We start from the raw sequence: 13699 nt of genomic DNA, 5'->3' as shown, positions 1-13699 counted from the left end.
CACGTAAGTACATTGACGACAGGTGTTGAAAAGACAACACACTGGACATCAGTCGATCGCTGGAGATGGACTGCGCCAGGACATGATGATACGGTATCCGGTAGCACTACAAAAAAGAACAAACAAGGCAAAAAAAACAAAGCACAAAAAGAAAACAGAAATATAATAGAGGGGTGAAGGTGAGTTATACACGTACATTGACCACAGGTGCTGAAAATGCAACACACTGGACACCAGCCGATCGCTGTAGATGGACTGTGCCAGGGCATGGCCGTGTGTATAGGATCACTACCGAAAGAGATAAAAAAAGAGCCGCAAACCGAGGGAAGAGCAAAGCACGAGATAAAAGAGTAGGTGAAAGAGGAACTGGAACGAGTTCGTAGACCATAGGCGTGAATAGGGCACGCGCTGGACACAGCCGATCGCTGTAGATGGACTGCGCCAGGACATGGTCGTGTGATCGCTACCAAAAGAAGAGAAAAAAGGCAGCCGAGAGTAAAAGAACGCAGTACGAGAAAAAAAGGTGGATGAAAGAGGAACTAATATGGTTATGTAGACCACAAGCGTGGATGGGTCACGCGCTGGACACAGCCTATCGCTGTAGATGGACTGCGCCATGACATGGTCTTGTCACCGATACGAGGAGAAGAGGTATAAATTGGGGATAGCGAGCGTCGGTCACACTGCGAAAGCGCAAAGAAAAGTGTGGCCGGGCTGGTGGGACGTGGTCGCAGTACGCGAGAGGAGGAACCAACAATACGATGCGATCGATGTATGGGGGAAGCAAACGGGTCGTAGGAGCAGAGAACACGTGTATGACTGTCCGGTCCACGAAGACGATGAAGTATGTAGGCGTAAGAAAGCGCCACACGAGACGAGCCTCGGAAGGGATAGCTTCCGAAGCCAGCCGATTGCTGGGGATGGACTGAATCGGGGAATAGGCCTCGACATGCATGTCGGTAAGCCAGGCAGGCCTGACACGCTCGTGGTCACTAGCTTGAAGTGGTGTGAACGGGCTATGGTACGGTATCGTGGCCCAAGACGTTGCAGGGACGAGGCCGGCCGCAAAGAAACCGTGGGCGCTGACGAGGACTGTCTTTGCTGCGGTGGTATCCTTACTGCGACAGCGAGATGAGAGATGCAGGGGCCTAGCAATGTGATCGACGAGGTCGAACTCAAGACAGTGAATGGTGGCAACTGAGGATGAGAAAGTGACGGCGGTCAGGGACGGGAGACGAAGGGGTAAGGCTCAAAGCAGATACGCACATGGTATGACAAGCGTCTCACGGAGTATCGAATCCGAAGAAGAGGGCATTGACACTGGAGCGCGAGCAAGCGGGACGACGACCGCTCAGCGGAGTTTGGCCAACAGGAGTGTCGACTTCGTCAACTGCGAGGCAGAAAGGTGTTTGCGAGGCGATTTCACAGTGATTGGTGAATAGACGTTTGTTTTTGTAAACTAAAGTTTCGAAACGAGTTTCTGCCGTCCGCTTGAGACCCGCAATGGAGTGTCGAGCCTTCGCGACATGTCTATAAACTACGGAGAAAATGTCCTCGCCCTCCGATGTGCGAGGTGGGTCACGTTGAAAGACGGCCCATTCTGACCGTGCAAATGGCACATATATGTCTTGAGGAAAACATTCCAAGAATCGGGAGAGCACGACAATTCGGGTCAGGTAAAGGGTGTAGAAACAGAGCTCGGCCATGGCAGCGCGGCGTGATATAGCTTCAGGGCTGAGAGTCGCAGTGTCGATGGTGGCACCGAGCTCCTGGATGGCGAGGATGAGGTCCTGTGACATGTTACTCTTGCGAGCTTCTTCTACTGTTTTGTTTGGCGAATATGAGAAATAGAGACCCCAACATACGCTTACGCCGTACATGAGCTCCAGAGTCTGCTGTCCGGGCTTCGGGGTTCGATATGGTCTATAGAAGAGTAGGTTCGCCTGAATTAAAGAAAAGAGGATAAGAAGGGTAATTGTCAACGCACTTCAGCCCTACGAATATGTCCCGTACGCGATTACGTATAGAGAAGCGGGGAAACGAAAGCTCCTCGAGTGAAAGAAGATCGTAATGAGTATGGCGTGTTGGTGCCCGGTGCGAGGAGCGATGAAGTACTGCCGAAGGGATGAACAAGGGCTCTAATCCAGCTAAGACCGCGTCAATGGATGCATCGAGGTCGTCATGGAAGGCACCTGAGATTCCTCAGTGAGTGCAAGGATAAGTCAGATTGAGTAGCTGCACTCACGATGGTTACAAAATTCATGAAGTTGGTGAAAATCCTTGCGAAAAGCAATGACGATATCATCGAGGTCTGGGTACTTATCGAGAGCGGCCAGCGTCATGAGATCATCGGGCTCGTCGCAGGACGATAGACCCAGCGCTCGCCCATAGGTATCAAGGCCCCCAAAACAAAAGAGGGAATGTCTCCTCCATAGCCGAATGATCATAGCATCCCATACTGTGGACAGACGAGTTTGCTCGCGTTCGGGAAGTTGTCCCCAAGGCACATGCGTGCGTTTAAACGTCATGCCGGTAACCGAGACATCAACAGGAGGACGAGTGGGGATTCCTGCCAAAGGATGAAGAGGAAGGGGAGTTGCGGCGGTATTGGAACTTTGGATGGGAATACGGCGGGTTTCGATACGAACGGAGGTGCGAACTGAAGAAGGAGCAGGGCTACGAGCTTTAGGGGAAGTTGAGATAGGGGCCGTGAAGAATGGCGAGGTAGGCATTGATCCACGCGCAGGAGGTCGTACGGGGAAGCAGGGGGGAGTAGCGGTTGGATTGCGAGGACAGGTCGCTGCAATGTTTCTTCGCATACGATCTGCAGTCATCCTAAGACAATAATGGCTCTGTATGGCGATGTCTGGCCTGGTAGACGAACGGCTCGCGTGTTTCGAAGGTGACGGTGCCAGACGATAACGCTTTGCATGGGGTTCTTCGGAGACATCGACGTCGAAATCGTCGACGACAGTGAGGCGTCGACGCTTCGCGAGGACGGGAGTCGGAGAAGCGATTGAGGTGTAAGCCGGGGCTGGAGCGGGAATGGGAGCTAGGATAGTCGGATTGTGTGTTGCAGCGGTATTCCTTCTAACGCGATCCGCGGTGGTCCTGAGCGAATAACGGCTCTGGGTAGGGACGGCCGCCCTTGTCGATGAACGAGTCTTGCGTTTCGGTGGTGGGGATGTGAGATGTCGCTGGTGGTGACGCTTTGCCGGTGGCTCTTCACAGATATCGGCTTCCAGAGCGTTGCGTGGACGTTTGGTGGGGATGCGGGTTGTCGGAAGGATTGGGGCGGGAACTGGGGTTGGAATGGGAAGGGGAGCCGGTGTAACTGGGATATGAGCTAGATTTTGTGTGACATTCCTTCGTGCCCGCTCTGCGGTTGCCCTCAGAGAATAGCGTCTCTGAGTCGAGAGGGCTGGCTTCGTCGAGAGACGCGCCTTACGCTTCGATGGTGTGGCCGTCAGATGTCGCTGGTGATGTCGCTTTGCTGGCGGTACATCTGGGCTATCGACATCTTCGCGTCGACGTTTCCTTTCTGTGCAATTCTGTATAGCTTGAAGTGGATACATCGTGCATAGACTCAGACTGGATTGTCCAAGCGTGAAAGGAGGTATGCGGTGGTCGAGGAGAAAGGAACTGGGCACGTGGCATGACGCGAGCGCGTCGGCCGAGGCGTCCCGCTTTTCCACGGCGCCACCGTGTCCGAAGGTCACGTTATGTGTCAGGCTCGACCGTTATCTTCCTCGCTTGCTTTATTTAAGACGACAGAGACGCGGAACGATCCGAAAACCCAACGTCGGCCGGTCAAAGTTCTCGTGTCGCCTGCTCTTGCTTTCTCGCCTCTCCTCTCTTCCACCATCACCCCCGGCCTCCCCCTCAAGGACTCGGTAACTCTCTTGACTCTCTCGCCTGCTCGCTCTCTCCTTCGACTCTTGGAACACGCCATGTCTAAAGGAAAGCGGACAGTCCGCAACTTTTCCCCTCCTCCCCCACGGGCATCAAAAAGTCGACGTCGCCGTGGTTCTTCAGAAGAGCTCGAGTTTTTCGCCGGGCCGACTGGGCCTTTCGCTCAACGGCTTCTTGACAGTCGACGATCCCCTTCATCTGAGCCCGACCCTCTTGCCCAAGTTCAATGCGTGTGGTCACCTGTAGCAGTGTTCGACGCTCCGCTTCCACCCACTCTAGCTACTACGTCATTCCCACAGGCTGTGGTAAGGGCACCATTCGCTCGTTTCTTCGTCCCCCGATGGGAGAGCCTGTCGGACAATGACAAGGCAGTGTACGAGGGAAGGTTTCGACATCTGATGACGGTCGCAAAGGATGTTATAAAGGGACCATCCCGAGAGTGGAGGTACATCCACCCACACCGTTTCCTCAGACACTTTGCAATACATCGTACGGCAGATGAACAGGATGCCTCTTTGCTTCTGGATGTTCATACAAGTCTTCAAACATTGATAAGGCTCTTTCAAGACGTGTTAGGGGAGGAGAAGGACTTATCTGTCTCACTACCATACTATCATAAACTCGTCCACCATGGCAAGTCATTCCTTAGCTCCTATAAAACCGTTAATATTGACTCGAACCGTAGAAGCGTGGTCAGATCGACCTTACATATCAGAGGCCGTTCCCATCCGTACGTCCACTCCATCATCATCCCTGTACAATGATCTGATATGTTTCACACCAGCCGCTACAGTTGTACATCAGCCAGCTATGGCAGCACCTTGTAAGCTACACAATTCACTCTCGCCCAACTCTGCCCCTGTTCTGACCAAATGTGGTAGATACGCCCAAGAAAGACGGTCCCGAAGTCACCCAAAAGAAGATAGACCATGTTTTTGTGGACTACGAACCCTTCTTCCATAGGCTCATGTACCATCGACTATCTGATGACTACAGTGGCGGCGAAGCATCACTCTTCATGCAGGATGCGTTAGAGTTGGATTCTGAAGCCCTTAATCATCGGGTCGCTGGTACCTTCGTCCAGGGTCAGATCACGTAAGTCCATTCTTTTCTCTGCGTCATGGACCACACTGATGTTTTTGAAGGGTAATCAACGGTAGTTCGGGAAGCGGAAAGAGTCTTACGTGTGCAAAAGGCCTTTTGAAATTTGGCGGCATCCCTTTAACCTGTCCGATTGGAGCATACGGTGCGTTGTCCGACGAAGCCAACGCGGGCCGTGGCTCTCATGACATGCGGGCCGCGGTAGAGCACCTGGAACAGCGGAGCCAATTCAAGCAGATCACCGCCGATCCTGAGCAGGAAGCTACTAACCGTCGTCTTGTCAAGGAATCCTGCATGTGCCTGCTTGCTAGTCACCTCTTGGTCATACGCAAAATTCTTTGCAGCCAACCGCACGACCTGTCTTGCGAGAAGCGGAAGGAGGAATGTGGTATTTTTCAGCTGGATGCGATGTTCTTTCGCCCGACTCCGGGGGGCCAGGACATTTTTCAGCGTCTATTCAAAGTGCTCCAACGTGCCCCACACGACGTCGTCGAGGACTTCGTGGAGAATGACTGGGAGTATGTCGATTGTCACTACCCGGATGTCGTCAAGGACTTTTCGCTGTGGGTTGACGAGGCACAGGCCTTGGCATCTAAGTTCGACTCTGGCGCGCACTTTCTCTCCACCACCAAGCCCAAAAAGCCTCGACCGCTTCTGACCCCGGTGGTAGAAATCTTCATGGAGCGCAAAATATTCAAAAGATGTGTGATCTCTGGGATCAGCGTGTCGCCGCAAATCTTCAATGTCGCCCTTCAGTCTTCGACGGCTCGTTTGAACTCGCGTATCGTGGAACTCACTATAGCAGACGGATTTTTGGACAAGGAGGAGCAACGGCGCTATATAGTACACAAGCTCCGGCCCTGGGCTGACGAGATTGGTATTTCCGAGGAATCCTTCGACTACCTCGTCCTTCGCATGACCATCATACTTCGTGGTCGGTGAGTGTCATTGCATTACTCTTCGCTTGTATGAAACTTTACTCATGAACATATCTTCGTTTCGTAGATATCGGCTCACGGCGTTTTGTTCCGAACAGATTTTGCGCACAGGAACAAAATCTCCTCACCGATTCGTCACCGCAGTCGTTCTGGCACTGGGAAACTTTGTTCTTACGGATGGTGGAAAGTTTGAGTCTGCTGAGTCTGCCCTATCAAAGAGAGAGGAAGACGCGATAAAAGCTGCCGGCCAAATGATCGACTGGGACATGTTCGAGGAGTTCGATCAGGGTACGTCGTCGATTGAAATCCTGCATCTTCACGAACTTATCACTGTGTGCGTCCTAGACACCAAACGTAGTGTTTTCGAGATGGTGACGCGCTTTCTTATGCAAGGTCTGTATACTGCACTGGACGGCAATCAGAGGAAGTTAATCGAGGTCGGCATTGGCCACCTCACCGTCGCCGAGAGCATCTCCCCCCGCGTTGTCCCCGAAGGGCCAGTGATCTCCACCAACAATGCTGCCCCCGACGACGGTGCCGACGAAGACAACGACAGCGACAACGACAGCGACGACATTGACGATAACGACGACAGTGACGACGACGACGACGACAACGGCGATACCACCAGTGAACCCCCCCTGATCGTCAACGCCACCACCGACGCCAAAGATCCCTCTGGGGCAGGCGCTGCGTATCTGACCGAGCTCTTGACCGTTAGCGCGGTAATGGCCAAGTACCCCGAGAGGGTGGCTGACACCCTGTTGCAAGGCATGCGTCTTGGACTCAACAACAGCATGAACGGCTTCGCCTACGAACCCCAGATCTCATACGTGGCAGCTAAAGTTCACGGCCACCGGGATAAGTTCACGAGCTTGGGAAACCTCTATCAATTTCACGCGGAAGTTGCGTTTATGGCGGATCTTCAAGTCCAGCTCGTTGCCATGTTCAAAGGGCCAGATGGTAAGTGGCGCGCCACCCAAGCTGGTCCCGGTTTCGGACCTTCCCCCCAGATGGGCTATAAGGTCAACTCCCCCAAGGAATTCCTAGAGCATTTGGATGATGGTGGGGCAACATGCATCGTCAATCCCGATGTTTATCATGGCGGAGATCACATCAGGTGGTACAAGGTCTTAGGGAGCAAGCACTATATTATGGTCGTGGACCAAGCCAAGCTCTCCGCCGGGAAGGATGGCGAATTTCGGCCGGAAATGCTGAAGAAGGCTCTGCGAGCTAACGACCCCAGAAGATACTACAAAACCAAGGTGCGCATCCATTTCGTCTTCATTTTCGCTCTTGTTCTCGTTCCCGCTTGTCAAAATTTTCCTTACCTTCGTTCGAAATATTCAGGGTCCATCAAAGAAGAGGAAGTGGCTCGTCAAGGAGGGCAAGAAGATCCTCAAATGTTTTGAGGAGATGCGGAAGGCAGAAGACATCGATTCAAACAACAAGTATGACCCGGCCCTTCTGCCACCAGGGCTCACAGAGGAGAATTTTCCCCACACCATCTGTGGTTTTGCGCTCACAGGAACGGACCAGCCTCCCGCAGGGTTCGTATCTGAGATGCACAGAGTCTTGAACCGTCCCGGCCAGGTTCCAGCTTTGATGTTGGAAGAGCCTTTCGAAGAGCTCTTTGGCACGTCTTGGCGGTTTGCGACCACCGCCCAAAACAGGGCCACTCGTCCGGTGGGGAGAATGTAGGAGAGCGCTACTGCCTAGAGTCGCATCTATCTTCTTTCTACTGCTTGTCGTCGTGGTTGGCTGGTTTTATCGCGAATGGTTGAGCCCTTCTCTGTTTCTTCTTCTCGTCATTCCTTCTCCTATGCTATGAGTACCAGTCGCACTTCGTATGCTTCTTCATTTTCCACACCATGGATATGCCTTTTTATGCTGCTACATCCTTTGATCTTTTGAATATACATATATGCTCTTACATGATTTCCGAGCCCCGAGTGATCCAGCCGTCCGTATACATTCCTTCATCCATTCACCCGAGCCCCCTCCCTCCTGAAATCGAAGCTCCTTCACCACGACAGCCAAACAGCCACCAGCCCCCGCGTTCACGACAACTTACAAGATCAGAATCCCTCCGAGTCCGGGATAGAATCAGAAACTAGAAACTGCCGCCCGCGAACTTCTTCAACCCCGCCTCGGGCTGGTCGCCGATCTTGTCGGCTGTATTTTCGTCCTACGTAGAGAATAAGAATGAAATCATGACAATAAATAGTTGTATAATGTTGCGAAGAGCGAAGAGCGAGGGAGAAGAAATATGTGAGATGGTGACTCGGACGAGTATCAAGCTACGCCACAGGGGCGAGTGGCGCCACACACCCATAATACCCGTACCAACGAAAAGAAAAGACAGAAAGGCTACGTATACGCACGATGTTGTATCCCGCCTTCTTCGCGGCGTACGCAAAACCTTTATCAGCCTATTCTCCGCTCTTGCCGCTCGACTGGTGCGTGGCGCTACCCAAGTTATCGTTAGAAGAGCCGTAGGAGTCGCTATTGTCGTTGGAGGAGCCGTAGGAGTTGCTGTTGTTGTTCAGAGCCGTAGATGTCATTATTGGCGAGACCATGTGCGGTCTTGTTTGAGGACCCGTATGAGTCTTTGCCGTTGAATCCGTACGAGTTGGAGTTGTTAGTGGAAGAGCCGTACGAGTCGGTGTTGGAGAAACCGTAGGCAGCCTTGTCAGAGGAGTCGTAAGAGTCGTTGTTGTTGGAAGACCCGTACGAGTCTTTATCGTTGGAACAGTACCAGTCGTTGTTCGGGGAGCCGTAGGTATTGTCATTGTTGCCTGACGAGCCGTACGACTCGAAGTTGGAATTATCGTTCCCGCCCCCTCCGCCTCCGCCAGACCCGTACGAGTCGGAATCGCTCTCCGACGAACTATAGCCGTCGCCATCCCCACCTCGAGTCCTTCTACCGGACTTATATGTGTTGTTCCATGTGCCGCCGGAAGTATACGAGTCAGACTTGTCGCGTCCGCGGCTACCTAGCCTTCCGGAGATACCGTACGAGTTAGAGTTAGAGCTGGAGCTGGCGTTGTTGGGTCCGTCGTACGAGTTGTTTCCTCCGCCGTAGGAGTTGGCGGTTGTTGGACATGATTCGGAGGGTGGAAGGAAGAAGTGGTGGCGAAAGCCATGAGTGAAGATGGCGGCGGATATTGAGAGTGAGTGGACTGTTTCGTGGAATGAACTGGGGCCTGGGTGTGGGAGAGATGGGGGGTTTGGGGTGATGCCTACACGACAAAATTTATACTAGTTCAGGAGGGCGTCGCATGAGCGTTCCCGTCAGGTTTTGTCAACGCGTTGAATTAAGTGTGGGTGAGGAAAACGGGATAGTCATCGGGACCAAGATCGTGGAGCATGTAGATGTGCTTTGACGTCGGGTGCGATAAAGGGCGGGGACTAGAGTTAGACTAGAACGATACTTAGAATTTCATGTTATGGACCGGCATGGCTTTGAAGTTGAAGAAAGAAGGAGATGTGGGACACTATCAGGCGGTGCGTCAGTGCGTCGCCGTCTAGGAGTTCATTCGAGGAACAGGACAGAGGCGCTGGTTTCCGTCAGCGATGTCATTTATTGATTGTGTTCAAGTTGAAAGACGCACAAAGACGAGGATGGCTGTGAAGAGGACAATTGTTTTTCTCTTAGAGGCTGTTGCTCATTGCGTGTTCTATCAAGGAACGACGACGAGCACGCTTGCGCAGCCTGCTCAGCCCGAGCATACTTACTCTGATCAATTGTCCAATCTTCGGGGTGACATGTTCTAGCAAAAGTCTGGATAAATTAGAAGAGAATAGTAAGCATGCATACCAAAACGGCCGTGGCAAATGAGCAAGGGTCTGGAAGGTGCCATGAAACAAATAAAGCAGAGAGAAGGAGGGAGAGATAAGATACATCTCAGGCTGGACGTACCGAACAACCGAAATAAGAATGCGCACATTCCAGGAAAGCAGGAGATGAAAAAGAAAGAAAAATCGAATTAGCTCAGAGATACTAAGAAGGAGCGCGCCCCAAGCACTGATGTCGGTGGGCTGCTTGGCTTCGCCGCCGAGTCGGAGCCAAGGCAGCTCACCGCATTCGTGTTGTCCCAAGTGCCGGATAGGAAGGGCCGGCCCCTGCCGGCCCCGACGCATGCCACTGTGGCGCCGAATAGGACCACAACTGTGACGCGTGCGGAATGTCTGGCTTACAGTGATCGATTGTCATCACTATAAAGGTCTGTGAAGGAGACTATGTCTGGCTCCTTCGACCACGTCGCCACGACCGCCATGATATACCTTAGCCTTTGAATTCTGTTCTGGGCGATCTGCAAGCGAATCTGAGCACCCTCACATCAGACCCCGAGAAAAAGAGATAGGGTGAGCCCAAGGTGAGCCGAACATGAGCCGTTACTCGTGATCACCAAGGATGACCCTCGCATAATTGCAAGTGTAGTTGCTAGCACACCACTCGCGTTCTCCTACCACTCCCCGCTCACGGATCACTAGGCTCTTAGACGTATCCTCTGCGTCGCGATTCCACCTGCTAGAATGTCTTTGGCTGCGTACTTGCCGCATGACCCCGTACGCATCAAACGAGTGATTTGCATCTAGGACCTCAGAGTCTTCCACTGACACTGTCCCGATACACGAACGAGGACAGCTTTGACGACAATTCCCCAGCTTACTTCAGCCGCCCGATAGACGTAGTTGCTCGCTTCTCACAGAATCTTCCTTGTATTCTCCTCATGAGGAGTTCTCCTTGGCGTTCAAGAAATGATTTAGCACCGTCAACGAGGATAGCTTGGAAGATTTCCCCGCATATTCAGCACACAAGAAGTACATGAAGGGAGGATCGAAACGGACGCGGAAGGATAAAAGGGATCGCGCTCACGACATCGCTCCAATCCCTTCACCCTGCTCTCCATCCTCAAATCTGCTTTCCGAGCGTCTTTAAAGCTCTAGTCCTACCCCTCCCTCTCACACCCTCACTCATCATTCTCGACATACGCATCAAGTTACCATAACCCTCTTCTCCCTGCCTCTCCGTCTCCCTATCTCTTCGCCCTGATCTGGTCTCCACAGACGTCCATCCTCATCTCATCGAGAGGGACGTTCACAGCGAAGACATTGGGAACTACGGGAAGGCGAGGACGAGAAGGGACGAGATCAAAGTGGAATTGACTCCAGAAGACAGAGAGATGAAGACTTTGAAGACGGTAGTGACGGTCAAGGAGGAGACATAGATCAGGAGGTTAGCGGCCAAACGAGACCGAGGATGGATGATGATGAGCTAAGTAAGAGGTTCGAAAGTTCGGAAGCTTGACCTATGTTTCATTGAGCACGTCTCGTCTCGTCACCAAATTGTAACAGGCCGCAGATATCATTGCACATAAATAACAATGATCGCGTATGACACACGTATGAGATAAGAGCTGAACGGGAGGAACGTGTACACGAAACCCTCCGCATCCACAGAATGCGTGTCGACCACCAAAATGAGTACATCCACTGCGAAACCCGACCGCGAGATGACTCTACCCGGAGGTAGGCAGACAAAGAAGCAGATACGACACGACGCACAAACTCGGAAACACATGGAATGAGACGGAACATCGAGGACACTAATAATTTAGTAACAGTACATTCTCCGAGTCGGACTCGGATCCCCGTGCCAGCATCCGGGAATTATACACGACCCAAGGACCAAAAGAACGTGGTAGTAGTCGTACAACAGAGAGGAAAGAGAGAATACAACAAAGAAACGAGTGTAATGGTCGAAAAGAACGCACTGGAAGAACCGGGACGGATAATCACAACACTAACAACCACAACAATATGAATAAAATAATAATGATAAACCCACGAACTTCAATGCTCAAACATTCGACGCCACAAACGCATTGAAATTCAAATACGCCGGTGCGACCGTCGTGAACTCCATTCCGGTCGGAGTGAAGGTCGTCACCACGGCCCCGTTCCTCGAGATCGTTGCCTCGACCTGACAAGTCGTGGTCAGCGGGAGCGAGAGCTTGTTTACTCCAGCGCTGAGGTTGGCTGAGGTCGTTTGGGAGCCGCAGCTGATGGTAGCGGAGCCGGAAGATTCGGCGAAGATGACGGCCCAAAGGGTGTCGGTGGTCTATGGTCAACACAAAGAATAACATATTAGATGGATGGGATGGATGGATGAGAGAAATGTAAGAATGCATACCCAGTCGGCGTTAGTGGGAATGGGAACAGTGTCGAGAGTTGCGACGGCAGCCTTGGGATACAGTCTTCCCCAAAGATAAATCTCATCCTTGGTGATGGCGGGGTAAGTGCCGGTCTTGTAGGCGGTGATGTAGTACGACATCATCTTTAACCAACCTAAGGGTGGAAAGGAATGAGACCCATCGTCGTGCTGGTATGGTAGCAAGATAGGATGAGGCAGGCTATACTGACTGGTATGGTCGTAACCAGTGACCCACTCGTCGCTATTCAGGGGAAGAGACCCTTTGATGCCGGTGACGTACGAAGACTCAGAGTAATCGTTCCAGGTAACTACACGAACGAACCACCGTGTCAGCCGCAGCTCGCATCGAATGCTGAGGCTGAGGAGCAGAGGTGAAGACAACTCACCAACTTCCACCATATCGACTAAGTCACGGTTAGTGACAAGTTCTTCCCAACGGTTCGCAAGCAGCCAGTCATCCGGACGGTAGATCCAATTCTTGTTGTAAGTGTCCACGCCATAGTGCTATACGCCCAACAATGATGTCAGTGCCTGCCTGATAACTGGACAGGGGCATGCTCACAGTGTAGAACCACGGGGAAGCAGCCGCGACATAGCCCTTACCGCTGGGCGTGTCTCCAATCCAAGTCGTATCGGAATCGAACGAGATATCGGTATCCGTCAAGGGCCACGCGGAGTTCCACTGCAACAAATTCAGTGCCCTATAACGTTCAATAAGTACGAAAGCAAAACAACGTACGTTGAAAGCAGCGTTCACAATATCCCATGTTGGCCAGCCCGTCGACGAAATATCAAAGAAGCCAGGTGCAAAATAAAATCCACTAGCAACCGTATTCCACCCCGCCTCTCCGAACCCGCAATTCTCACCATCGAACGTACTCAACATCGGCAACGCCGTCCCGTCCGTGCACATCGTCAAATACGCCGCCGACGTCGAATGCGCGGTGGCGAGGGCACGGAGGTTGGTGACGTCGGAGGAGGTAGCACAAGTCAAAGAAGAGACGTCGAGGGAGATCATGAGCTTGAAACCGGTGCTGCTGGCTTCCGCGGCAGTGAAGGCGTCCGCGATGCGTGCGGGCTGCCAGTCGTCTACGCCCATATTGAGGACGAATCCATCCAGGCCTTGCGCGGCGGCTTCGGCAATATCAGAGGCCCAGTCAGATTCGGTATACGCGTAGGTATAGCTGTGGTGCAGGGTATCAGGGACATCGCATGGGCAACATAGGTAGGATGTTGGACACTTACCCGACCATATGATGCGCGACGACCAGCTTTTCAGTGGTACAGGCCCGCTTGTCCCAGCTTTCCGTGGTATTGGAAGGTGTGGGCATTGCAGCCGCAGAATAAAGGAGGCTGGCCACAGCCAAACCGAGTGACCCAAACAAGCCCAACATGCTGACCTATAGATATGCAGACAAGGAGAGGAAGGGACAGAGGGATCCCAAGAACTGTAGAGGCTCTCTAGAGTGGAGGAAGAAGAACACAGCATGTCCTTGCTTAAATACGAAAAACCAAACCCACATGAGCT

General features: G+C 52.4%; 5 protein-coding genes across 5 annotated transcripts; 2 read left to right on the top strand and 3 right to left on the bottom strand.

Moving 5' to 3' along the window:
• Nucleotides 1-535: 535 nt before the first annotated feature.
• On the bottom strand, nt 536-988 carry STEHIDRAFT_126338 (uncharacterized protein). Its single transcript, XM_007311159.1, has one exon. It carries the CDS (start codon nt 953-955, stop codon nt 593-595), a length of 363 nt encoding a protein of 120 aa, XP_007311221.1. The 5' UTR covers nt 956-988; the 3' UTR covers nt 536-592.
• Nucleotides 989-1283: 295 nt separating this feature from the next.
• STEHIDRAFT_163470 (uncharacterized protein) lies at nt 1284-3575 on the bottom strand (the record flags this gene model as incomplete). The annotated part of the gene is made up of 3 exons (XM_007311158.1): nt 1284-1923; nt 1988-2192; nt 2246-3575. The coding sequence occupies 3 exons, from the start codon at nt 3573-3575 to the stop codon at nt 1284-1286; spliced, it is 2175 nt and encodes a 724-aa protein (XP_007311220.1).
• A 967-nt stretch (nt 3576-4542) lies between these two features.
• Nucleotides 4543-7652, top strand: STEHIDRAFT_163469 (uncharacterized protein; the record flags this gene model as incomplete). Its single annotated transcript, XM_007311157.1, has 7 exons — nt 4543-4642; nt 4697-4735; nt 4794-5007; nt 5058-5951; nt 6019-6239; nt 6297-7216; nt 7302-7652. 7 exons carry the CDS (start codon nt 4543-4545, stop codon nt 7650-7652), a joined length of 2739 nt encoding a protein of 912 aa, XP_007311219.1.
• Nucleotides 7653-9187: 1535 nt separating this feature from the next.
• Nucleotides 9188-9959, top strand: STEHIDRAFT_126337 (uncharacterized protein). The gene is made up of 3 exons (XM_007311156.1): nt 9188-9478; nt 9566-9735; nt 9874-9959. Exons 1-2 carry the CDS (start codon nt 9411-9413, stop codon nt 9726-9728), a joined length of 231 nt encoding a protein of 76 aa, XP_007311218.1. The 5' UTR covers nt 9188-9410; the 3' UTR covers nt 9729-9735; nt 9874-9959.
• A 1858-nt stretch (nt 9960-11817) lies between these two features.
• Nucleotides 11818-13502, bottom strand: STEHIDRAFT_69122 (glycoside hydrolase; the record flags this gene model as incomplete). The annotated part of the gene is made up of 7 exons (XM_007311112.1): nt 11818-12078; nt 12151-12305; nt 12381-12479; nt 12558-12675; nt 12734-12853; nt 12911-13355; nt 13417-13502. The coding sequence occupies 7 exons, from the start codon at nt 13500-13502 to the stop codon at nt 11818-11820; spliced, it is 1284 nt and encodes a 427-aa protein (XP_007311174.1).
• Nucleotides 13503-13699: the final 197 nt, after the last annotated feature.

This window comes from Stereum hirsutum, assembly GCF_000264905.1.
Source record: "Stereum hirsutum FP-91666 SS1 unplaced genomic scaffold STEHIscaffold_24, whole genome shotgun sequence".
In the NCBI taxonomy this organism is placed as follows: Eukaryota; Fungi; Basidiomycota; class Agaricomycetes; order Russulales; family Stereaceae; genus Stereum; species Stereum hirsutum.
Note: the sequence above shows the minus strand (reverse complement) of the source record. Positions and strands in the feature narration are given on the sequence as shown.

Excerpts from the sequence above, each read along its gene's own strand:
- STEHIDRAFT_126337 (XM_007311156.1), top strand. The coding sequence starts at position 9,411 with ATGGCTTTGAAGTTGAAGAAAGAAGGAGATGTGGGACACTATCAGGCG. Across the intron at positions 9,479-9,565 it reads GTGCGTCAGTGCGTCGCCGT|AAAGACGAGGATGGCTGTGA; the intron begins CTAGGAGTTCAT and ends TGAAAGACGCAC.
- STEHIDRAFT_126338 (XM_007311159.1), bottom strand. The coding sequence starts at position 955 with ATGCATGTCGAGGCCTATTCCCCGATTCAGTCCATCCCCAGCAATCGG.